The sequence below is a fragment of the Hemisphaericaspora subhashii genome (assembly GCF_019202705.1).
Source record: "Hemisphaericaspora subhashii strain CBS 10753 chromosome Unknown scaffold25, whole genome shotgun sequence".
In the NCBI taxonomy this organism is placed as follows: domain Eukaryota; kingdom Fungi; phylum Ascomycota; class Pichiomycetes; order Serinales; family Debaryomycetaceae; genus Hemisphaericaspora; species Hemisphaericaspora subhashii.
Window position 1 is genome coordinate 4,530 of NW_026057344.1, and position 26,297 is coordinate 30,826.

The following is a 26,297-nucleotide window of genomic DNA, read 5'->3' on the forward strand; positions in this document are numbered from 1 at the left end:
CCGTACTACAAATTGGAGGAGTTGACTGTTTTATAGGTTGACAGGAGATACACAATTGTTCAATAAGACAATATGAAACAGCCTTCCAATATCCTCCTTACTATCTGGATATTGTGTTTTGATTGCATTAAAAGTTTATCCTTTAATTGTGTTCTTTGCATTTTGTTTAGAGTTTGGGACGAGAGAGTGAATAGTTTTTGCTAGTTTATGTACAAAAATTTATCAATTGGTTAAAAACCAGCTTAAACTTCTAAGAAGTCACTTAAACTCATCAATTTGTTTAGGTTACTTAGGATACTTTATATTGAACGTATTACTATCATTCGCTTATAGAATATTTAATTCAACATTCATCTCAAGAATTTATTGCTGCAAAAAAAATTCTGTGACAAAACTGGATGTTATAGACTGCATATAAGAGTCACATGAATGTCACCTGAAAGTCACGCTTTCCAATATCGCTGCGGAAAAAAAATTGAGAAATCTTCAGATAACAAACTCCAAATGCTTCGAAGTACGAACTAGAAATAAATAATTAACTTCTTAATTACAGTATAAACTGGACGAATACATACATACACAATCTACTGACAAAATACAAATCTAATAACAAAAAACGGTTTATTTTCTTAAATATCTAAAGTTTTGGATTCAGTTTTATTTCATTATAATCTCGATCATAATTCTTATCAGTTATATCAATAATATAATTAACTTTAACTTCATTAATAATTAAATCATTATCTGAAGATTTCTTAATTAATTGACATAAGAATTCATTAACTATTTTCAAATCTCTCAAGTTAATAATTTGAACAAATGCTTTTGTTTTTGCTTTGTTTTTAAAGATATTAATTAATCTTAGATTATGAAGATAATATAAATTACTAAGCAAATATTGTTTATTAACTGATTCAACAGAAAACATTTCGGCTTTTCTCGATTCTGCAATTATATGTTTAAGTAATCCTTTTGTATCTGGATATTTCAAATCATTATCATCAAGGATAATCTTCTTCTTTCCACGACCATTTCCATTACCATTAGCGAGATTCTTTGAATAATTGATAGCTAAAGATTGTGTCATTGTTAAGATATTTGAAATCAAGACATTATAAGATTCCAAAAATGGACGGGCCAAATTTGCAAATAATTTAAATTGGAATCGATCAATGATTTTATATGTGATATGATTATATTCTTTTTGGTCTTTAGTTAGTATACCATCATTAACCATATCATTCAAAATGAAAGTTAATCCATTTCTTGGATTTTCATCATGATCAAATAAGAATTCAGTTTTCAAGAATCCAGTACAGATATAGAATAATTTTGCAATCAATCTATGACTACATTCAGAATTATTCTCATCTAATAATAATAATATAAACAGAACCAAACATCTTTTGATGATTGAATGGATGGTTAAATTTTTGTAATATAATAATTCAAGTGGTGATTCAATCTTGATTAAATCGGAATTCTTGTTGACTTTGATATATCTAAAGAAAGAAGAAATTTCTCGTTTTGCAACCGTCACTAATTTTTCATCGGATAATTGTTGAAAATCTTCCAAGATTTGTTTATTCATTTTTAAATCTTGATTTTCTTTAAGGAAAGTGATTGTAATCAATCTAATAATTGGAATTAATTCTTTAATATCAAATTGTTCTTTCTTTTCAAGATAATAATATGCTTGTAATGCGGTTCCAATTAATGAAATTTCTGGTAAGAATCTTGATCTATTAATTTCATGTAAGATCTTAAACCCCAATTTTTTTAAATTAATTTGTTGGAAATCAGCTTCCTGTTTAATTAAACTTAAATTCTCTTCATCTTGCATATAATTTGAAAGTTTAAAATTATCACCTAATTTCACAAAGATTTTCCCGGTTAATGTACGTGCAGAATTATCATTATAACCAGATTGATCATATATTAATTTCGTATCTTGATTTCTAAATACACTAAGACCAACTGAAAGAATTCCAAATAAACTTTCTTGTTTTTTATCTTCTCCAGTTAATTCTTTTAAATATGAATCATTTTCATAAACACGTTCATAAGTCACTGCCATTGGTTGAAATAATAAATCAAAAGCATGATTTTTTTCTATAATTCTTTGATTTAAATACGAATGTACTAAAGATTTCAAAATTCCATATTTTGGTAATAATAATTTCCCATCTCTTGATCTACCACCTTCAATAAAAACTTCAAAATTAGATTTATTAGCCAATAAGAATTCAATAACATTATGTAAATTTCGTTCAGTATATAATTCATTATTAAAAGATCTTGGAATGAAAATTGCACCTAAATTTTTAAGAAATTCTCCCACTATAGCAACATTCATATTATCACCAGCTATAACAGAAGGAATTGCAATTCTAAATCGAACACAAATCAAATGAACAATAATATAATCTAAATGAGATTGATGTGATGGGAAGAATACAATAGACATGGGGTTTTCAAGATATTTTTGAAATAAATTTGATAATTCTTGATTTGATACCCAAATCCCTTTAGGGAATAATTTCTTCATGATAAATATGACTGTACAATAAGCCGTTCTTATAAAATCATGAGATTCAAATGTTGGTAAATTCTTTTTATTTTCTAATTTATAATGATTAATCATAAAATTTTTAACTTCATCAAATCTTGATTTAAATTCTGATGGTTTAATTAATTTTAAATTTAATTCTTGATTAATTAATTCATAAATTAATTCATTTAATTTTTCATCCTTGGTTTCTAATTTATCATTTAAATGTTGTTTAAATTTGGTTTTAAATCCAGGAGAATGTCGATTAAGGAAATATCGATATTCATTATCTTTATAAATAGCATCATATTTCTTAGAACCAGTTAAGAACCTAAAAGCATTATGTAATAAACTAAATGATCTACCAACTAGTTTTTCATTGGTTGAAATATCTAAATAAGTTTCTTTATCAGTTGGTAATGGAAAAGTTAAATCAATCGATGGTTTATCAAATGCATCTTCTAAGATATTGACATCAAAGTCAGAATTAGCCATGTCATGTTTATGTGGAATATTGGTTGTTGTTGTCGTTGGAGTTGTTTCTAAAGTCATGAGGTCAGCCATAGATGATGGGTTGGGGGTTGTTCCTGTTTTTGCAGTAAATTCGTTTGGTTGTCAAATAAGGGAACGGAAAAAAATAAGGAAAAAAGGAAAAGGAAAAATGGGGAATTATTTATATTAATGAATATCGGGATGTACCGAAAGAGAGTATACTATCCGAGAGAGTCGGTGGGTATGTGCAGACACAAATGAAAAAGGTGGAGGTAAACAATGGGGGAGGAAATGATTTTAATAAATATTAAAATAATTTTTCAAATTTTGATTTCTCCGAATTTTGCCAAACAAAAAAAAACCCAACAAAAATTTTTTTTTTCTGATTTTTATCATAAGACACTTTGCAGCTTATGTAAAAACCTTTCATCCTAAACAATTCTTCGTTTGTTTAAAAGTATTTTTTTATGTTGTATGTTTCTGTACATTACCATGCCACTAAGTCCGTCTTATACATTACATTACCTCAGAAATAAAGTATAGAAATATGTAATTGGCTTCCACCCTACGCAAGTCTATTAATTTTCGCTTAATTTATTATTTTTTCTAACAAAATTTTAACACAGCAGAAAACGTCAATCTTCGTCTTTCTTTGCAGCCAGATAAAAATTCTTCTGTTTAATCGAAAAGACCCCTCCTAAAAATGGAACTTCCACTAAGGAAATACTACCATCCCGAGCTGAGCTCAGAAGGGGTTAACTTGAAGTAGATAGATGGATAAGATTGACAATTTTGTTGAACTTAAAAAAAGAAATATTAAAAACCCAAAGGATAAAAAATCGTTTCAGTTAACTGCGAGATAAATTGATCGTTCCCAGTTTTGTGTTGTTTGACAGCTAGTAGGAAACTCCTGTAACAAAGATCTTGTTCCAAAAGGACCACGACAGCTTTATCAATATTGTATGAGGATAGTCTTAAATCCGCACTAAACAATGAAGAATCGATCCAACAAAATGAGTCTTTCCAAATGGAGTAATAGAGCATGAAAAAATGAAAATTTACACACCCGAAAAATTTGCAGCAAAGCATTCTGATTGCAGCCAATAATATTGTAAATTTCTAATAAAAGAAATACTAAATAATAGAGACAGCTTTAATGATTACGACATTCTTGTATTTCTTTAATATGCCCACCTTCTAATTGTTCATCCAATGTATCATTAGGATCAATTTTAAATATCTTATCAGGATTCAAAATACGTCTAGGATCCAAAGCTAATTTAATTTGTCTCATAGCATCAACAGTAGTTATCCCCAATTCTTGAGGTAAATACTTTCTCTTACCTACCCCTACTCCATGTTCTCCAGTAGAAGTACCTTCATAATTAAGTGCTCTTTCAACCATCTTATCAACAACTTGAGATACTACACCATGATCCTTTGAATTAAACAAGATCAAAAAATGACAATTTCCATCCCCAATATGACCCATAACTGAGAATTTATTGTCATAACCACCTTCTATTAAATCTTGGTTTATCTCACTGATAATGCTAGATAATTTGGAAATTGGTACTGCAATATCAGTAGCCCATACATTTACATCATTAGGATCTTCTAATACTTTAGCACCATGTTCAAATGTCGACCAAAGTCCACTTCTTCTTGCCAGCCATAATTCTTGATTCATATCTTCATCATGACTACTTTCAAATTTGATTACATTATTCTTGGCGGCAATTGCTTCAACTACTTTTGTTTGTTCTGCAATTGCCTGTTCACTAGCACCACCAAATTTCATAAACAAAGTTGGATGTTCTAAATACCTTGTCTTTGAATCAGAAAATTCATTCACAAATGACATCATAGTATCATTAAGAATCTCAATTGCATTAGGTTGAATCCCCTGAGAAATCAAATTTTGAGCAGTAGCAGCTGCATCTTTAATAGTTTCAAATGCGGCAATACTAACAAATTCAAATTTTGGTCTCACATGTAATTTCAAAGTGATTTCAGTTATCACCCCCAAAGTCCCTTCACTTCCAATAAACAATCTCGTCATATCATAACCGGCACTCGACTTCCTTGGTCTTTGTTTCGTCTTAATAATCGTTCCATCAGCCAATACAACCGTCAAATTCACAACATTCTCCTTCATCGTGCCATATTTAAACGCATTCGTTCCCAGAGCACTAGTCCCTACCATTCCAGCAATATTTGCTCCCATTCCAGGATCAGGTCCAAATAATAAATGGTCCCCCTGAGGATCATTCCTCAAAAAATCATCCAAATCCTGCCATCCTACTCCGGGTTCCACCACAATATCTAAATCCTCAGGATGGAATTCAAGGATTTTATTCATATGTCCAAATGAAAGTGAAATACTATATGGACCACGGGTATGGATATTCTGCCCCTCGACTGACGTTAATCCAGAACTAGCAACCACGGGGATTCTATACTCATGAGCGATTTTTAAAACCTCGGAAACTTCCTGAGTTGAATTAGGATAGATTACGACATGGGGATGTTGTTTGGTTGGATCGGGTGGATGATGGGTTTGGAAGAATGAATCATTATGGGTATGAAGGACGTCTTTATCAAATGATGCGTGTTCTTTGCCTACGAGATTGAGGATTTTGGATAAGCCAATTTGAAATTCTTGTTCAGTGGCATAGATTGGTGGGGATAAGGTCGATAATGGGGATGTCGATAAATCTGGTGTTGGGGATTTTTGTTGTTGTTGTTCTTGTTGTTTGAAAACTGTTTGACCAAGATAGATACCTGCTCCCAGGAATACTGTTGCTAATGCAAAGTATTTGAATAATTGAGGGCCAGTGGTTGATTGAGGTGTGGCTCTGGTAGAGTTGAATCTAACTCTAGAGATTGGTCTGATTAGTTTATAACCCAATCTAAACATTTTGGTTAAAAATTGCCTTTGGAAAGAAAGTTTATTTCAAGCTTAAGGTTGGTTTGATCGTTAATTTATAGTGTAGGGGGAGAGTGGGGGAAATTGTGGGAGTTGTCTCGAGTTTGTCTCGAAGATCGCGTAAGATTTAAAACTGATTTATCCGAAAAGCCACAATAAATTGTAATTAGAGACAAAAAAAAAAAGCAACGGAAAAAGAAATATCCTATTACGACATTATATATCCTATTACGACATACGACATTATTTCTTTTTCTTTTCAAATAAAAAACCGTTATCTATTTATCTCCCCATTGTTCTACTCATTGTTTTGTAAAGATTAGTTGATATCACGTGCAATTAATCAACCACCAAAATTTTCCAATTTTTGCAATGGGAATTGGATATGTTCATTATTATTAATAAGCAACACACATTTCCATAATCTTTCTTTCTTTCACTTCTTCCTTCTTCAACCATACCAAAGCAAGTAGTTGTTCCCCCCAAGATTATGTCTCCACATGCATTGGTAGAAGAACCTAGTGTTCCATCCTCATCCTCAGTCAGTGTTAATGAACTTGATGCTGGTAATATTGCCATCATTAAAGCTAATCCATTTGGTACAGCAGTTGACCCAAACTTAATCAAAGGATCCGTCTACACTTCCGCCTCCACCATCATTAATCAAACTGTTTATTCTATCGCTTCTAAAATTTTTAGTTATGAAACTATTGGGGATGATAATTTATTAGATTCTCATATTCAATTATGGACCCAAACTTATCAAAGAACAAATTCTTTTGGGATTGTTCCATTTTTCCATAAATTCCAAGTTAGATCCGGTGCTTCCAATGCTATTTTAGGGTATTTTAAGAAGAATGGGACTAATGGACAACCAGTGTCTGCATTTGTTGGTGCTAATGCTTTGAATTATATGAGAAGTTCATTATCTGGTCAAGTGGCTAATAACTTACCTTTAGCTTTTAATGTATCTGCTATTGATTTTGATCAAGAGACTAATTCATTGGTTTCCAATTATGGATCACCTTTAAGTGTTGCTCGTGCTTTGAATTATTCGGTTTTTACTCCAGTTGATGCTAATGACGGATTGGAATTACAACATTTAGCTATTTTGAATCATGTTTTTGCTTCTTTTGTTGGAAAACCTTCTTTATATTTATTCGATGGTCCTGAATTTGCTAAAACTTTTACTAAATTCCATGATTTATTATCAGTTGAAAAATTAGGTCATTTATATCAAGATTTATTATTGAAATTAAGTTCAGTTTCTGTTGGTAATTTAGATCAAGCTATCGATGCTGTTTTTGTTGCATTGAATGATTTAACTGGAAAGACTTATTCACAATTTGAATATACTGGTGCTGCTAATCCTGAAACTGTTTTTGTTGTCTATGGTTCTCATGAAACATCCCAAGTTTCTTCTGTTGTTGGTACCACTACTGGTTTGATCAAAGTTAGAGTCCCATTACCTTTCAACCAAGATAAATTCTTAGCTTCAATCCCATCATCCACCAAGAAATTAGTCGTTTTAACTCCAAACACCAGTGATGTTTCTTTGAAAGCCGACATCACCGCTTCGGTATACTTAAGTGGAAGATATCATACCTTATCAATCGATGAATTCAACTATCCACTCGATTTCAACTGGACTCCAATCACAATCACCAAGATCTTAACCCAATTCGACCCAACCTTAAACATTGATCAATTATTACCACCTCCAGCTGCTGCCACTTCCATCAATGGATCTGCATTAACTGCTAACTCCTCTCCTGAAGGTAAGTACTTATTCTGGGGTAAAGACAATAGCATCCTCGTTCCAACCGCTGATAGATTAGCATTATCATTATCATTAGACAATACCAAAACAATCAGTATCAGAAACAAATTCGATAATGCCACCGCGGGGGGATTATTCCAATCTCAAATCGTTTCCACCAGCTCCAGTGAAATCCAATCGGTTGATGCTGCTGATGTTGTGATTATTGATGATTTATCAATTTTGGACAATTATGATATCGTAGCCACCACAAAACCAGGGGCTCATATTTTGTATATCAACCCAAAAAAACCAATCACTAGCATTGAAGAAGACGTGATTGGGAAATTATCAATTGATTTCAAGAAAGCCGTTGCTAGGAATGAGAATAAATTATCATTAATTGATTTTTCAATTCTTGAAACTTTAGATGAATTGAATAGTTCCACCAAGGGATTCTCAGGGGATTTTTTGGTTCAATTAGGATTTTGGCGAGCTGCATTGCCGGAATTGGATGGGTTTATTGTTAATAAATTATTACAAGCTAATGGTAATTCTTTTGAATTGTTAGGTACGGTTTTGGATAATTTTATTAAGATTGTGGATGAGAATCAAGGGATTAAGGAAATTCCAGTCTCTCCTGAATGGGTTGATTTAGTTGAAGAAGCACCAAGCAAGGAAGAGCAACAACCAGAAGAATCAGATGACATTGAAGTCGATGAAGAAGAAGAAGTTGAATTACCATTCTTCCCAATCGAAACCTCCTTCTTCCCTAATCCAAGAACCGCCTCCACCACCAACTCCACCGAAGAAATCAGCACCACCTCAATCAAGAGCCTTGCCACCAAGATCGCCTTCCCGGAAGCATTTGGAATTTCACAAGAATTAAGACCCGATTTACCAGTCAAGAATTTCGTCGTCAAGGTCCAAGAAAGCAAACGATTAACACCAGCTGAATATTCCAGAAATATTTTCCATATTGAATTCGACACCACTGGAACTGGATTAACTTATGATATTGGGGAAGCATTAGGTATTCATGGAAGAAATAACCTGGAAGCCGTTGAGGCATTCTTGGACTTCTATGGCGTAGATGGTGATTCTCTTGTTGAAATCACCAACAAGGACGATGCCACCCTTTTAGAAATCAGATCAGCAAGACAAGCTTTATCCGAAACCGTTGATTTCTTAGGCAAGCCCCCCAAAAGATTTTATGAATCCTTAAGTGAATTCGCCACCGACGAAAAGGAACAACAAGCATTACGTAAACTCGCCAGTGCTGAAGGTGCTGCTGAATTGAAACAAAGGCAAGAAGTTGAATTTGATACCTATTTCGACATCTTGGAAGAATTCCAATCGGCCAGACCCAAATTTGAAGAATTGATCAAAATCATCGCTCCATTGAAGAGAAGAGAATATTCAATTGCTTCTTCGCAAAGAATTCATGAAAATGCCGTTCATTTGTTGATTGTGGTTGTGGATTGGATCGACCCAAGAGGGAGATTGAGATATGGACATTGTTCTAAATATTTATCCGATTTGAAAATTGGTGATGAATTGGTCGTGAGTGTCAAACCATCAGTTATGAAATTACCTCCATTATCCACCCAACCGATCGTTATGTCCGGGTTAGGTACTGGTTTAGCCCCATTTAAGGCATTTGTTGAAGAAAAGATTTGGCAACAACAACAAGGTATGGCAATTGGGGATATTTATTTATATTTAGGTTCAAGACATAAGAAGGAAGAATATCTTTATGGAGAACTTTGGGAAGCTTATAAAGATGCCGGAATTTTAACCCATATTGGGGCTGCTTTTTCAAGAGATCAAAAACAAAAGATTTATATTCAAGATAAGATTAGAGAATCAATTGAAGAATTGACTGATGCTATTGTGACTAAGAATGGTAGTTTCTATTTGTGTGGTCCTACTTGGCCTGTACCTGATATCACTGCTTGTTTGGAAGATATTGTTGCGAATGGTGCTAAGAAGACAGGTGTAGAGATTAAGGATGTTGCTAAGGTTGTTGAAGATATGAAGGAAGATGGTCGTTATATCTTAGAAGTTTATTAGATATAGTTTTAGTTTGTGTGGTTTTTTATATAAGTTTTGTTTTAGTTTAAAATTGATTTTCATAGATCAAATACCATTCACTCTATTGTATTGATTACTCTATAAATTGTATACAAATGTAGAATGGTTATCTAAGTTGCTTGTCAGCATTGAGTATTGGCGTCTTGAGCTACTTACATAACATCAAGTAAATCACAACGGGCAAGACCTTGCTTACTTTGCCCAATGCTTCAAGCTGAATGCTTATTTAAGTTTTGTCGCTCTGGATTTCACGAAATGCAGACGCTAGTCTTTAATAGAAACAGCATTTTCAATCTCTCTAGATATTGCACTGACAAGAGTCTGACCCTAATATCTAGTAGCAATGGCATGGAACCCAAACTATGCATGAGAACCGTTATTCTTCAAGTGCGGTAGATTGAACCTGGTTGCAAATTGACATAATCTAAATAGTCTATTACCAGCTTATCATAGTAAGAAAGCTTCCATTCCATTCGATGATTACCCAATCGAATAAACGAATACAAATTTATTCATACAATGCAACAACAACTTCCTTTCAACACTTCCATTCCCACTCTCATTATCGTCATCCTCATTATAATCCAATTCAATAACTTTATCACTCACCATAGAACTACCTAACCTACTTACCAAACTATCTTTAAGCTTGATACATTGATCTAATGGTAATGGTTTATTATTTGACAATTGAATAGATCCAATTAAATCCCATGTATTAGTAAATACAATTACATAATCAATTGGTGTAATTGAATTATAATATTTTAATTGTTGATTAATTATTTCAATTGTTGATATTGGAAGTTCCATTGGTGACTGTAATTGGTTACCTTATATTGTTTCGTAAATTTGAAAAATTATTATTATTTAATAATGAAAGGTTAATCCCCGGAAAAAAAAAATAGAGAGATTCAATTTGAAATGTGGGGGGTGGGGGCGGGATTGTAGAAGGGTTATTGATTTTAATGATTCGATGTATTTTTTTTTTTTTGGGTTTTCTATTATTAGACTTGACAACAATTAACAAAAAAGTGAATCTCCCGAGGTTATTTATTGCAGGAGGGGATGAAAAGGTAAAAATTGAATGACTTGAGTTAATTATAGTGAGTCTAATGATAATCATACAATTGTATCTGTAAAAAAGTGGAATGACCGACTGATTGGCTGTTTAAGATAAATAAGGGCTATGAATTGTTTTTTTTTTTTCCGCTTCTATTTGCCACTTTGTAAAACCAAAAATGAGATCATTCAAATTATGTAACCTGTAAAAATAATATACTCTCACGCGCAACCAACCAACCTATTGTAGTTTTACAGGTTGAACCGATTCCTTAACCTAAAGAAGCAATAACCATGATATGTGTGAATATGAATCATGTGATCTATAGCAAGTATATTAAAGATAACGGAATTGATGAAATCTTCAATCTGAAAATTAATGTTACAATTAGAAATTGAACATTAGATTGCATTTTATGAATTTGAGTCATCCATTCATAGATTGACAGTTGTTAAGAGATGTTGATGATCATTAAACAAAAGTTAAAAAATAATTAAAAATCTTAAGCTTTTTTTTTTTAAGAGGGATCAACCTTACATTTAGGGTTGCCCTTACGAAGGGGTTTATCCTGTGACTACTTTGTTGTCCTGACATTATAGATAACAGAGGTTAAGCTTTTAATTAGTCACGATAATCAAATGATTTCACCTATTGAAGAAAAAGATCCCGAAGGGGGGGGCATGGGCGTGCGTGGGAATAGCTGGGAATTGCCGCTAAAAAAAAAAGAAAAAGAATTAAACCCGGAATGGGAATTAAGTTTAGTTAGTTTCAGATTGACGCGTTCGTTAATTAAATGAATCTGTATGATGCATCAGAGAGAGACTCAAATAATCTTCAGGTTGATATTCAATCTTATAAGGGCTTCAAAGAGAAGCAACTCTTTGAAGAGTTTAGCAACCATTCTTCTTTTGTTGAACCCAAAAAAAAAAAATCGCAACCATTAAACAAGTGAAAAATTAAAAAATGAAAAATAAAAAAAATAAAAAATTAAAACTTAATAAACTTAAAAAATAATAAAAATAAAATTTTAAAGAAAAAAAAAACGGTCACTAACCGAATGACGGGGTACACTGTAAATTACAACCTTAAAAACCAATCACTATTTGCAAATTAGTGATCGTATATGATAACTAATCAATAAAAATGAATGACTTGGAGAATGTCGTCATATTTTGGAATGTTTCAATTATAAATTCTTATTTGCTTGTAAAAAATGACATCAGGTTTTTTTTGTTTTTCACTACCTGACATCAATTTTCTTGAATTTTTGCAGGTTTTTTTTAAATTTATATTTTATTTTAATAATACACACATTCACTCGTACACAATTTATTTTTAAGGTTATTAATAAACAATCATAGATTAATTTACAGATTAAAATTAGATTCTTAATCTTTCGTATTGTATGTTTGCAGATGGCTATGACTTGTAACATGTAAACGAAATGGGAACCTTTAAGAAAACCAATCTACATATATCTTCCGAGGTTTTTTTTGCAGAATGATCATTTTTTTTTAAACTCGGTGCTGTCGGAGTTATAAAAAAGAAAACCAATTAAGGTTAAAAGCTTGTTATAAGTGTAAGAAAAATTTATTAGTCATATGTTCTCAACTTACCAACTAATTACTACCCCCCCTAACTTTTTTTTTTCACAACCCCCCCACACCCAATTCTTTTTTTTTTTATGACTGTGTTAAATTATTTTTTAACTCTTTCTTATCAGACACACCATACTAAATTAAAATTAAAATAAAAAACCACAGTGTTAAAAGTAAATCCCCCCCACCTTTGAAAAAATAAATAAATAGGATTTGAAAAATCATTCATTTTTATTTTTCTTTTTTTTACATTTTACATTTTATTTTACATTTATAATCTCCAGACAAATACAACAATTTTATTTCAGACAGTTTTCATAAATTTCATTTACTTTAACAACTATCAGACAGACAGACAGACAGACATCTAACATACCAAATGACATCACGTTCACCAATACCATTATCAAGTCTAATGAATTCAACAACACCTCCACCACAACCACAGCAACCACAACCACGCCCACACCCACAACAACAACAACTCCCACACTTTCAAGCAATATCCCGCTCACCTCATTTCATGACTCACCTGGCTTCAGTACCACCATTTAATTCACCACCACCACCAGCAATAGCCCTCCACCAACAACAACAACAGCAACTCTCCCCAAATATCTCCATGTCTCCTCCATCATCACACAAACAACATCTCCACCCCCAACACCACACATCCAAGAAACAATTATTATCAACCTCTTCACCAGAAGGTATCCAAGTCGCCTCCAAAATAACCCCAACAAGATTAGCCAATCTCTTAATCCGTAAAGGTCCATTACCTATCCGTCATATAACCGCCCAATTATCAATTGAGGTTCCTCAATTTGAATCCCTTTCATTATCAAAACAACGGAGATTGATTATGGCCGCTATGGAACAGACTGATTTGGTTAATAATGTTGTTTTTGAAAAGATTGGATGGGGACAATGGGCGGTTAGAAAAGTTGATTCGGATTATATTGTTACCGAAGGTACTGAGGGGAATTTGGCTACTAGTCCAGAAGAGAATGGAAACAATGAAAAGAAGTTGATTAATGTGAATGATTTGAGAAATCAAACCAATTTGAAATTGGGTTGGTCAAAGAAGAAGAAACAACAAGCTGGTGCAGTTGGTAATGGAGAGTCGGTTAGAAGAGAAAGTATAACTAATCATAGTAAGAATTTACATAATGTTAAATTACCTAATGAATCTTCAATAGAATCAAATGCAATGATATCGGATGATTCTGAATCTGAAGATGAATATGCAATTTCTGATCATATGGAATCATCAAGCGAAGAGGAAGAAGAAGAAGAACACGACTCAGTATTCACATTTGAAGAAGAAACCACATCATCATCAATAAACCGTTTCAAGAAATCTCCACCCCCTATTAAATTCGCCAAACGAGTCCCACTCAAATTCAGTCCACCTCCAATTGGAGGAACATCCGCTGCTACTGACTCCACCCGGTCTAGAAGAAAATCATCCACCTCATCCTCAGTAGGAGCCTCCTCATCAATCCAAAAACCATCATCCTCGGCATCCTACAGACATCACCACCACCATCATCAACTCCTAAACCGTTCCCGCTTAAATTCAATAGAAAATCTCGACAATTACATCATCTCCTCTGCCAAAAACTCCACCGGATCGATCAACTCCCCACCACCACCACCACCTCCTGCCATCTCCTTCTCATCTTCCCCCATCAATAACCCCAACACCTGGAATAATGGGAATTATATCCATCATCATCATTCAATGGACACAATCCCCAGCGAGAACACTAATAACGATAACACAAATAAATCAAGAAGAAAGTCCTCATTTAATGAATCTCACGTCAGATCGACTTTGTCAAGTTCATTACCCCAACATCAACGACATCAAGTGGTTACCCATAGTAATCTATCCGTGCATGAGAGTGTAGTGGCTAGTGATACTGATGAGGAAGATTGGCGGGCAATGGGACCTGAGAGTTTGAGAAAGAATAATGGGGGGATTAAGAAGAAGATGAATGCTGCTTTGAATGGGCATGGTGGGGCCGTACCTAGGACCCCAGAGAAGAATGTGGTGAGTGGGGATATTAATGAGGAAGATAAATCGGCGGCATTTGCTTTGGTACATTTAATGTCGATTTAAAAATGGGTTTATGGGTTTAATGATTGGGTTAAGATTGAGATTTTGTATAGAAATTTTATTAAAAATATGGAAAAAGTTTATTTAGTTTTTGGTTAAGTATACTAAGGGTATATGTTTTGTTTTGTAATGTTATTATTATTATTATTATTAGTTTTATTAGTTTTTAGAATTCTTTTTTGAATGAATGTATTATTAATACACCCAACAAATCAACTCTGATCAATTTCTTGTATCCACTTCTAACTTGTTTAGATACTTCATCTTCAAAATCAAAAGGTTTGACCTTCTTTTCAACCACCTTGGAATTGGAACCCCCCTTCCCGGATTCTCGAATTGTATAGGCCGCATCCAATACTGATAGGAAATATCGTTCAAAACAAAGAGTTGCAATGACAACCCCGAAAAGTATTTTATCCGCTCCTCTTCAGGTGTTAACAATACAACCCCCATATCTAATTCCCCCTATTCCGGGTTTGTCCCGTTCGGCATTTCCAATGTCGTCATACAGGGGGGGAATGTCTTGATTGAGTGAAAGGGTGGTTGGTTGGAAGGGAGGGAGGTACATGTGGAGGGGGAAGGCAAATTATTGTTGAATGTCAGTGCATCACGGACATCCCTAAGAAAATTAATTTATAATTTTTATTAGAGAAATTGTATAAGTAAATTGGTTGAAGAGATAGTAATGTGATAAATGCGGTTGCGATAGGTTGGTTGCAAAATATTAATGCCAGTTGGAAGTAGATATGTGTCTTTGTGTTATATTGGTAAGTCTCCCTTTCGCGATGAAATTGCGCGTAATTTTAATCATATTTCCTAATTGGGTTAAATAATTAAAAAAGTTTACGCGTCTCGAGAAATTTCAATGAACTTTTTTTTTCATTTCATTTTCACCTTTCGTTTCTTAAAAATTCAAATAACTTCAACTTGATTTCTTTTTCATTTTTTATATCTTTCTCTTTCTGATTATCTTAAAAGTTACCAAACGATGTCAACTACAACAGCTACGGTATTACCTTCAATCCAATTGAAGGTAAACTACAATGAAATCAAAAATGTAATCAATGATTTCTTAACTCAATTTAAAGATACAACCATAGATATTGACTCAGACTTAGAAGAACCACAACAAATTCATTCCGGGAAATATATGAACATCTTACAAAAAGTCGCCAACAGAACTCAATCAACAATTTATATCGAATTAGATGATTTAAAATTATTCTTAACCAATTATAATCCAGAATCACTGCAACGTTTCCAAGAGTCTCGGGGATTATTATCAACCATTATCAACAATTCTCATAGATTTATTGAATTATTCAGTGGTGTAATTGATGAAATCATGCCGGAACCAACTGCTGATATTAATTATAAAGATGATGTTTTGGATGTTATTTTACATCAACGTAGATTACGTAATGTTAGATTACAACAAGAATCTACTGAAGAAACTAATAGATTACGTGATGGATTCTTTTCCCAAGATAACGACCAAACCCAACAACAACAAACACAAGCTAATCCAGACACTGACAACAATCAATTCCCAGCTAAATTAACCAGAAGATATTGTCTCTATTTCAAACCATTATCCCACTCCACCGACAAATCCCTCTCCGTCAGACAAATCAAAGGAAAATTCGTCGGGCATTACATCACCGTCCGTGGGATCGTCACCCGAGTATCCGACGTCAAACCAACAGTATTAGTCAACGCTTATACTTGTGATAAATGTGGATATGAAATTTTTCAAGAAGTAAATTCAAAAATCTTCACCCCATTATCAGAATGTACTTCTCCTGCATGTCAGAGTGATAATTCAAAGGGACAATTATTTATGTCTACTCGTGCTTCGAAATTCTCGAGTTTTCAAGAAGTTAAGATTCAAGAAATGTCAAACCAGGTTCCAGTGGGACATATTCCCAGAACATTGTCCGTGCATGTGAATGGAGATTTAGTCAGATCGATGAATCCAGGTGATACGGTTGACGTGAGTGGGATCTTCATGCCAGCTCCATATACTGGGTTTAGAGCATTAAAAGCAGGATTATTGACTGAAACTTATTTAGAAGCCCAACATGTCAGACATCACAAGAAACAATATGATGCTATGGAATTATCATTACAAGCCCAGCATAAAATCAATGATTTATTAAGTGAAGGAGATGTTTATAATAAATTAGCTAAATCAATCGCTCCTGAAATCTATGGTCATTTAGATATCAAGAAAATCTTATTATTATTATTATGTGGTGGTGTTACCAAAGAAATCGGGGATGGTCTCAAGATCAGAGGTGATATTAATGTTTGTCTTATGGGAGACCCCGGGGTGGCCAAATCTCAATTATTAAAAGCCATTGGGAAAATCGCCCCTCGGTCAGTGTATACCACCGGTAGAGGTTCTTCTGGAGTTGGGTTAACCGCTGCAGTTATGAGAGATCCCATAACTGATGAAATGATCTTAGAAGGTGGTGCGTTAGTGTTGGCCGATAATGGGATTTGTTGTATTGATGAATTTGATAAAATGGATGAAAATGATCGTACTGCAATTCATGAAGTTATGGAACAGCAAACGATTTCCATTTCAAAAGCCGGGATTACAACTACTTTGAATGCTAGGACTTCTATTTTGGCAGCTGCTAATCCGTTATATGGAAGATATAATCCAAGATTATCACCACATGAAAATATCAATTTACCCGCAGCCTTGTTGTCAAGATTTGATATTATGTATTTAATCTTAGATCAACCTTCTCGTGAAAATGATGAAAAATTGGCCAGTCATGTGGCATATGTTCATATGCATAACAAACAACCAGAAATGGATTTCGAACCAGTTGATTCTGGGACAATTAGAGAATATATTTCTCGAGCAAGAACATATCGTCCAGTTGTCCCTAAGGAAGTTGGTGATTATGTGGTACAATCATATATCAATATGAGAAAAGAATCCCATAGAAATGAAGGTTCAGTTAAGAAATTCAGTCATATTACTCCTAGAACCTTATTAGGGATATTAAGATTAGCTCAAGCATCTGCCAGATTAAGATTTGATAATTTTGTTACATTTGAAGATGTTGATGAATCTTTGAGATTGATTCAAGTGTCGAAATCTTCATTATATGCTGAAGATCAAGATCAAATTAGAGAAGATGAATCTACCACGTCTAAGATTTATCAAATTATTAGAACTATTGCCATGGGTGATAGATCTAGATTTAATCGTACTTTACCTATGAATGAAATTAAACAAAGAGTGATTGCTAAGGGTTATACTATACAAGAATTTGAAGATTGTATTTTAGAATATGATGGGGTTGGTGTTTGGCAAAAGATTGATAATGGTGAGACTTTGATGTTTACCAACACTGGTGTTGATGAAGATGAAGAAATGAGTTATTAGAATTTCAGTTTGTTAGTGTTTTGTATATTAGAGTTTTGTATTAATAAATAAAGTTAAAGAGAAAAAGAATTCAGTGTTCATAATTTTGTTCTTCTTGTTGCTCTCTCTTCTTCTTCTTGTGGTTCATTCGATGACATCAAGATTGACAAGTAGAAGTAGATCACATGATGATCATGCAAGTATAACACTTGCAACTAACAACTCAGAGTTGGAAGACATTCCTATTGAACCACTACCTAATGCTATAGATGAATCAATGGAACCCACGGGCACTACCCCATATTCTCAACAACAGCAATCATCAGAACAAACATTAGATGGAGACAATAAGTCAAAATTTAAAGATATGTTTAAGATGACAATTGTATTAGACAATAATGGATCTGTAGCTCGAGATCATGTATGTATACATACCCTATAGCATAACTAGTAATGAATATACTAACAGTTCTTTGTAGATGGCTAATGAAAGAACATATCTTAGTTGGATAAGGACTTCATTAACATTTATAACATTTGGAATTGCTTTCTTACAATTCTTTCGTATTGATCAAAAGATGGCGGTAATAGCAACTGATACAACAATAGATAATACAATAACTACATTAGGTAAACCTATTAGTATCATATGTATACTATCAGGTATCTTATGTTTAATATTTGGTAGTTTTAGATATTTTCAAGTTCAATATTATTTGATTTATAATTATTATCCAATTACAAGATTATCAATTATTATATTGTTATTAATTAACTTATCTATAGTATTACTATTACTACTATTAGACTTTAAGATTACTATATAGAATTACTTAGTTAGAATATACACAGAGTAACCTCCCATGACATCTCTAATATTCCCAACAACCAATTTCAAGTGAAAAATTTCAAACCCAACCAGAGAAAAAAACTCAACAAACAAATTTCAACAACAAACATATTGAATTGCTCTTCCCTATATACACAGATAAACATATACATATACACATACACATACAATGTCAGATTACGCATCACATACAGTCGCACAATTGAAAGAACAATTAAAAAACAGAGGATTAACTACTGATGGAAAGAAAGCAGATTTAGTTCAACGTTTAGAAGAATCTGATAGCCAGCAACAACACTCAGAAACCATTGAAGCTCCAATTGAAGAGCAAGAGGAAGTAGCACAACAACAACAAGAAGTCAATGAAGAAGTACAACCAGAAATAGTCAACGAAACCCACGAAGAAGAAGGAGAAGGTAAAACATTAACTGTAATTCAACCGGAAGAAGAAAAACCAGAACCACCAAAAATTCTTTCACCAGAAGAAAGAAAACAATTAGCAGTTGAATTATTACGTAAGAAGGTTTCAAGAGCTGAAAAATTTGGAGATGAAGCAGCTGCTGAAGCTGCCAAAAAGGATTTAATTAGGGTTGAGAAATTTGGGGTTGAATTAGGAACTGCTTTAGCTAGAGAAATTGGATTAGTTGATCAAGGATTAGGTAATGGACATCATAATAAAAAGAGATTTAATCATAGAAAGAATTTTAAAAAAGGGGGGTTTAAGAAATTCAATAAAAAGAATCGTAATTAAGGAAAGAAACAGCTAAGTATAATGTAGGGTTTATATTTATAGGTCGTTTTTATATTATCCATGTAGAATATCTTTCTCTGTTTATATATATATGTGTGTACATTAGATTAGTGTTTTCAACCTCTCTTTGTCTTTTTGTAAAAAATTATGTAACAAAATAAAATATACAATCAATAAGAATAGAAGGAGATACTACCTAGAGCCTATCTCATCAAGATGGAGAGTGTGTTTGTAGAGACCAGGGGGGACGCTTCCTTAGCCATTCCTATTGGTACGGCAATACGGGTCAGTCTTCCGCAAGACTGTGGAAGAAACACAATTTTTTTTTAGAAAACTTCCAGCAAATTAAATTCACTCATATCAACCAATTGATACTCAATTACGCTTTGATAGACCTCCTTTTAACTTTATGAACGTGTGGTAGTGATAGGCGGTGCTACATACATCCAAACCAATTGCTAATCCAACAACCACAGTCGTGTACTTTATACCAAAATTCAACCACCCAAAAACAAAAAAAAAAAGTAAAAAAAAAGACAAATCCGACGATTTCAAAAAAATTTGTTTCAATTCTTCTTCTTGGTTCTTCTTAAAGCAACACACAACACAATACAACACAATCATGCCAAAGAATACATTATATGTTACAGGATTCTCAAAAGAATCTAAGGCAGCTGATTTAGCTCCAGATTTTGAAAAGTATGTATGAAAGTTCATGGCTAACCAAACAATAGAGAATACTTTTTTGTTTCTTTTATTTTTCACTTCTTTACTTTTTGATTTTTTTTTATGTTTAACTTCTATCAGTTCTGATTTATATAGGATTCTTCTATTTCTATCTGTCTGTCTGTCTTTCTAGTGGATCTTTCTGATTCACTGCCCCCACCCATTGGATTCTCATTGTTAATCAAACAATTCCCGAAAGTCCCCAGAGTTTAGCATTGAAATATCCAAGAAATCATTCATATGCATCCAATCAATCAATCCTTCAGTCATTCATTCCTTCCTTCCAAGTTTATATTACTTCATTCCTTCCTTCCCCAATTTTCCAGAAATCATTTCCTTTCATTTCATTTCCTTCCCTTTCCTTTTCAATTTCTCCAAAATATCAATCAAAAAGAGAGAACAAAAACAAATAGAACAGAAAGAATTCAACTACAAACAAAACTAAATAATATTAAAGAACAATCCAAAGAAAACTAACATAATTTAGATATGGTGAATTAGTCAGATTAGACATCCCCCCACCCAGAACCGACGACGGGGAAAAATACGCATTTGTAGAATATAAAGATGCAGAAAGTTGTGAAAAAGCTTTGGAATTAGATGGGAAAACATTACCCTATTCCTTAAAAGATGGACTTGTTGTTCAAGTCGCCAGATCCGATCCATATTCCGTTAGAACCAGAGGTGGATTCAGAGGTAGAGGTGGATACGGATATGCTCCAAGAGGTGGTGCCTATAGTAGTGCTCCAAGAGGGGGATATGGTAGTTATGGTCCACCTAGAGGTGGTAGAGGTGGATATGGTGGATATCGTGGAGATTATGGCAGTGGTTCCCGCGGTGGATATGGCGGATATCGTGGTGATTATGGCTATGGTGGCGGCCGTGGTGGTGGATATGGTGGATATCGTGGTGATGGTGGATACAGAGGTGGTCGTGGTGGAAGTTATGGTAGTGATAGGGGTGAATACCGTAGTAGCCGTGGTCCTACTTATGACAATAGAGCCGATAGATATAGAGATGATCGTGAAGGAGGAGAGAGAAGAGGTGGTGAACAACGTGAAGGTGGTGATAGAGGAAGTAGAGATGGTGATTATGGAAGAGGGAAATATTCCAGATCGCCTTCTAGGTCTCCACCAAGAAGAGAAAGATCAAGATCTCCAGAACGTTATTAAACCTCTTTGCGCACGGTGTGATGAAAAAACTTACAAATATCTTTTCTGTATTTATACATATCTTTCTCTAGCAGTTCAACAACAAGATTTTATAAATAGCATATAAAAATATATATCATTCTCATGAATCTATATCCCCGTAAATCCTCTACTATGATTCCCCGTTATACCTGAATATCTCAAACTTTCCATCCTTCCCATAAAACTCAAAGCCGACACATTCACATTACTAGCAAGATTTTGAATACTTACGTATCTCATAGTCGCAAAAATACACATTAATACAATCGAATCAGCATCTATCGATAATGTACTATTCGGGTTCTCAGTTAAGAAAGTATCATCCTGATACATTTCAATCTGCCCCGCCTCGGTGAATTTCTTGGGAATCTGCATAATATGGGGATTTGGATCTTGATATAGGAATCCTTCTTTACATGAACCAAATGGAGGGAGATTACTGCTTATGAATTTACTACTGGGTTGAGCAAAGATAGTTATATCTTCTGCAGCGAGTTCACTTCTTGGCATTGGGTTTATGTATGTCGTTGGATCCAGTTCGATGAATTCTTGATATTGATTCGAGATATGAGTAGATGAAGTTGATGGTGATGGTGATGATGATGATAAGGATGACGAACCCGATTTTTTACTCTTTTTGACTAAATCCAGGAATCCAAATGATTTTTTATTATATACTGTATCAGTAAATGAACATTGATCATCATCCAATACTAATAATCTCATAAGAGGGTTAAATTCTTGCATTAATCCCAGAGTAGTCGCCGGTCCAATTATTCTAAATCGAGTATGTTTATAATTAAAATCAGCAAATGGTCTATAATTACTTTGGAAAACGGCAATTTTAAATGCTGGTTGAGATTGAAAGGTGAATTCAAATATAAATCTTCTAAAACTGGTGAAAAATTTCAGTTGGACAGTACAAATTGTATATGTTTCAAAATCTTCTTCAGTTTTCTTATCTTCGGGATTTGGTGGTGGAGGGGGCACTTCAAGATATCGTTTAAATAATAAATAAGGTGTATTCTTACGAAAGAATGACATCATGGGACTTTGCATTTTTAATAATGGTAATCCCATTCCTTTAATCTTATATTCCATGGGGATTATATGTTTTCTATCATCAATTGTACCATTAATGTTAGGTATCTCATGCAGATGCAGATGCAGAAGATGCAGATGATTCTCTATTCGTTCAATAGTTCCATTTGGTCCATATACTATAATCAGATTTCGTCGACTTTCTTTAATATCTGATCTTAATTGTTTGAAAAATTCAAATGATTCTCGACTAGGGAAAATATAAGTATTATGTTTAAGAATCCCTTCAACCATGATTAATTGACGTTTTAATTTATATCTTGAAAGATTTTTATCTAAAATTCTAGCACCATTCATTTGTATTGGCATATCAGTAGGACATTCTTCATGGATTGTGGGAGCATCATCAGGATCTAAATCTACAATTGGACGGTTTAATTCATGTAGTCGCATTCCATTAAATATTTCATGACCTTCCAATCTTCTATCTTCAATATTTCTTACTCGTCTCATTATAAATGGTAAATATAATGTAAAATTCTCAATATAAGTTTCTTGTAATTCTAAACATTGAGTATAATCAGCTACAATAGTATCTCCTTCAGAGAGTGCTACCGATTCATTATCGGATCCATCATCAGTATTATTTACTCTTCGATAATTTCTAGGATATAATACTTCATATTCGAATTGAGATGGAGTAGTCCATGAGATATTTGTCGAGGTAGTTCTGGTAGCAGCAGGTGAAGGTACAGCTACAGTAAATCTTCTTCTTCTAGTATTTTCTTCTGGAGAACTTTCAGGAGTTGGATATTGATTGATGGGAGTAGACTTGTGTCTTTTAAAGATACGATGCATTTATCATACAATGAAAAACCACCCCTATCTTTTTGGAAATATACCTTGTAACAACAACCAACTGAAAATTGTATCTTCAAATCTAGATGCCAAATGGAAGAATAACCAATGAATGGGAGATATTTAATAATAAGAACCTTTATTGATCTGTTCTATTTGATCTGAATCGTATTTGGGTTGTCAAAAAAAAAAGAAGGTTGTTGTTTAAAACAAAACAAAATGATTTACCTTTCCATTACTATTACTATTACTATTACCCCCTTAAAAAATAAAATTGATCATTTAATTAATTAAATATTATTTTTTCTTCTTCTGTTGTTGTTGTCAAACTTAGAAGAATAAGAATTATGTAAGTAATTAGTTAAACCCCTATGGAAATACACCTCCGTATAGGGGGGGGGATTGTTTCTTGTGTATTGTGCTTATAGATATCAATTACTCATCCGGTGGGGAACGAAACGAAGACAACATTGCACTAATTCAAGTCTTTAATACAAGTTTAACCGCAATCTCTTTGTTCCTTTGTCGAACGAGAAAAAATTGAAAAAAAACGGCTGTTTATTGCAATTAATGACGTCATCTCTAATCTTATCATCAATCATTTCTTTAACACAATAATATCATTTTATTAAATGTACACACATAATAATAAACATAAACTATCAGAGTTACCAATTAACTATTAACTAACTAAAACTTATATCATAATATTATTGGATGTATTATTCATTAAAATATTATCTTTAACCGGTTTTGATTTCTTTGGACTTATTTTAAATTCTCGTAATTCAGGTTCAATATTTTCTTTATCAATCATTACTCTTGAAAATAAATTACTACTTCTCTTTGAATCAATCATACTAGTATCATAATTATTATTATGATTATGATGATGATGATTCATAATATTAGAAGAATCAACTAATTGTCTTAATCTTGATGTTTTAGATAATCCTTTAATAATTTGATCTTTATCCTTCAATTGTTCTTTTAATTGATATATCTCTTCTTCTTGATCGGTTAATAATTGTTGTATTTCATCATTTCCAAGATTATTAGTTGAATTCTCAGTCAAATTATTCATTTGATGAGTTAATTTTAATTGATTTTCTAATTGAGAAATATAACTTCTATATTCATTAACTTCATATTGAACTCGTTTATAAAAATCTTCAATATTTGCCATAACAATTTGAGGATTATCTAATCCACTTGATCCTAATATATCATTCAATACATCATTCTTAACTATTATTGTCTCAGTTTGGGATAAATCAGTTAATCTAGTTAAATGATCAATCTTTTCTCTTAATGTTTTATTTTCTGCTTCTAATTCATTAACCCTATAGCTGTCACCTCCACCCTCACTAATACTCCTTTGGGAATGTCTTAATACATCAAGTTCTTGTCTTTGTTGGTTAATCACCTGTTGTAATTCCATTATCATCTTAGCATCAGCACCACCATTCACTCTAGTACTCTTATTCCTCTCAACACTAATCACAATATCTTTCGCACGAGCAGCAAATCTCAATGTCTTATATGTCTCTCCTGACATATTTCCCATATGAATAGTACACAAAATCAGCACTAATGAAGATCCACTTAAGGCCGGTTGTAATATTCTCGTTAATTTCGAATCACGATAAGGTACATGTTCTAAACTTGAAGATGACAATCTATTGATAACATTCGACAACGCAAGTAATGATTTATTAATATATGAACCCTCTTTCCGTCTTTCCACACTTGTTGAAGCTCTTTCTGACCCTGCTAAATCACATAATGATAATGTTGCCTTTGTGGATGTATTTGAAATCAAACTAGTGGAAGTTATTTTAATTTGAAGAATTGAATGAGACCGTGATGATCTGGCGTTGAAATCAGTAGCGGAGGTTTTTCTATTTAAATCTCCCTTTCTTATAAGTTCCAATAATTGAGATTTCGAAGTTATACTAGGTGAACTTAATCCAATCACCTTAATCCCAAATTCAGGATCATCTCTAATCTTCAATTCTCCCGTGGGCGGCCCCCCTGTCCCCGCATTCGAATTTAATAAATCAATAATCTTCTCATTATATATCTCAAGATAAGAAACCCCAATATCATACTTCATCAACCCATTCCCATCCCCATTATCAATCTTTTCAAAAATATCATTAATCGCAAGCTCAACAAACCCAGGATCACCTTCTACACCTTTTATACTAAACGTCTTCCCCGATCCTGTCATCCCATACGCAAACACAGTCCCATTATATCCCTCATTCAAAACTTTTTCAACCACACCATAACAACACCTATCATAGACATGTTTATTCGTCAATTCTTCATTGGCGTCAAATACATTATCAAATGGGAAACAAGTCCCATCAGACGTATTCCGAATCGTATTCTCCCGAGAATCAATCTCCCAATTATGTCCTGATTCATTAGTCACACTTTTCGGATTGGGACGAATAGAAACGCTGATGGTTCCAGTATACGCTTCCACCCTCGCATATCCCGCTGATGGAGTCCCCGGTCTAGAATATGAAGGAGTGGTAGGTCTACTGCCCCCGAGATTTCCCATTGCCGAGACGGGACGGGAGGAAGTGGACATTCTTCTGGGTGGTTGGAGTGGAGAATAGGTGCTTGAACGGGATGGAGGGCGTTTGAAGTCTGAGACACGAGATTTGGAGGGGGTGGTGAGGGAGGATATTGTGGGTGAGGAATTACTCATGGCTGATCTCGAACGTATTGATTGACGAGAAGAAGACATTATTTATTTGTTTTTGTTTGGAATTTTGGTTGGATATATATAAATACTTGGGAGGTTTGGTAGTTTTCTTGGATAATTGAATTAGTGGTGAAGTTGCGATTTGGGATTATGGTGGGTGTGTTGT

General features: G+C 33.5%; 10 protein-coding genes across 10 annotated transcripts; 5 read left to right on the forward strand and 5 right to left on the reverse strand. All coding sequences in view use genetic code 12, as the record gives it.

Moving 5' to 3' along the window:
* Positions 1–637: 637 nt before the first annotated feature.
* On the reverse strand, positions 638–3,115 carry J8A68_004158 (uncharacterized protein; the record flags this gene model as incomplete). Its single annotated transcript, XM_049408087.1, has 1 exon — positions 638–3,115. One exon carries the CDS (start codon positions 3,113–3,115, stop codon positions 638–640), a length of 2,478 nt encoding a protein of 825 aa, XP_049262497.1.
* A 1,081-nt stretch (positions 3,116–4,196) lies between these two features.
* On the reverse strand, positions 4,197–5,963 carry J8A68_004159 (FAD-binding oxidoreductase; the record flags this gene model as incomplete). The annotated part of the gene is made up of 1 exon (XM_049408088.1): positions 4,197–5,963. The coding sequence occupies one exon, from the start codon at positions 5,961–5,963 to the stop codon at positions 4,197–4,199; it is 1,767 nt and encodes a 588-aa protein (XP_049262498.1).
* Positions 5,964–6,462: 499 nt separating this feature from the next.
* Positions 6,463–9,804, forward strand: MET10 (sulfite reductase subunit alpha; the record flags this gene model as incomplete). The annotated part of the gene is made up of 1 exon (XM_049408089.1): positions 6,463–9,804. One exon carries the CDS (start codon positions 6,463–6,465, stop codon positions 9,802–9,804), a length of 3,342 nt encoding a protein of 1,113 aa, XP_049262499.1.
* A 501-nt stretch (positions 9,805–10,305) lies between these two features.
* Positions 10,306–10,638, reverse strand: J8A68_004161 (uncharacterized protein; the record flags this gene model as incomplete). Its single annotated transcript, XM_049408090.1, has 1 exon — positions 10,306–10,638. One exon carries the CDS (start codon positions 10,636–10,638, stop codon positions 10,306–10,308), a length of 333 nt encoding a protein of 110 aa, XP_049262500.1.
* A 2,227-nt stretch (positions 10,639–12,865) lies between these two features.
* On the forward strand, positions 12,866–14,611 carry STB3 (Stb3p; the record flags this gene model as incomplete). The annotated part of the gene is made up of 1 exon (XM_049408091.1): positions 12,866–14,611. The coding sequence occupies one exon, from the start codon at positions 12,866–12,868 to the stop codon at positions 14,609–14,611; it is 1,746 nt and encodes a 581-aa protein (XP_049262501.1).
* A 985-nt stretch (positions 14,612–15,596) lies between these two features.
* On the forward strand, positions 15,597–18,014 carry CDC47 (DNA replication licensing factor MCM7; the record flags this gene model as incomplete). The annotated part of the gene is made up of 1 exon (XM_049408092.1): positions 15,597–18,014. One exon carries the CDS (start codon positions 15,597–15,599, stop codon positions 18,012–18,014), a length of 2,418 nt encoding a protein of 805 aa, XP_049262502.1.
* A 130-nt stretch (positions 18,015–18,144) lies between these two features.
* J8A68_004164 (uncharacterized protein) lies at positions 18,145–19,594 on the forward strand (the record flags this gene model as incomplete). The annotated part of the gene is made up of 2 exons (XM_049408093.1): positions 18,145–18,414; positions 19,091–19,594. 2 exons carry the CDS (start codon positions 18,145–18,147, stop codon positions 19,592–19,594), a joined length of 774 nt encoding a protein of 257 aa, XP_049262503.1.
* A 622-nt stretch (positions 19,595–20,216) lies between these two features.
* On the forward strand, positions 20,217–21,492 carry SLR1 (Slr1p; the record flags this gene model as incomplete). The annotated part of the gene is made up of 2 exons (XM_049408095.1): positions 20,217–20,293; positions 20,808–21,492. 2 exons carry the CDS (start codon positions 20,217–20,219, stop codon positions 21,490–21,492), a joined length of 762 nt encoding a protein of 253 aa, XP_049262504.1.
* A 129-nt stretch (positions 21,493–21,621) lies between these two features.
* J8A68_004166 (uncharacterized protein) lies at positions 21,622–23,412 on the reverse strand (the record flags this gene model as incomplete). Its single annotated transcript, XM_049408096.1, has 1 exon — positions 21,622–23,412. The coding sequence occupies one exon, from the start codon at positions 23,410–23,412 to the stop codon at positions 21,622–21,624; it is 1,791 nt and encodes a 596-aa protein (XP_049262505.1).
* A 697-nt stretch (positions 23,413–24,109) lies between these two features.
* On the reverse strand, positions 24,110–26,014 carry KIP2 (Kip2p; the record flags this gene model as incomplete). The annotated part of the gene is made up of 1 exon (XM_049408097.1): positions 24,110–26,014. One exon carries the CDS (start codon positions 26,012–26,014, stop codon positions 24,110–24,112), a length of 1,905 nt encoding a protein of 634 aa, XP_049262506.1.
* Between the last annotated feature and the right edge of the window lie 283 nt (positions 26,015–26,297).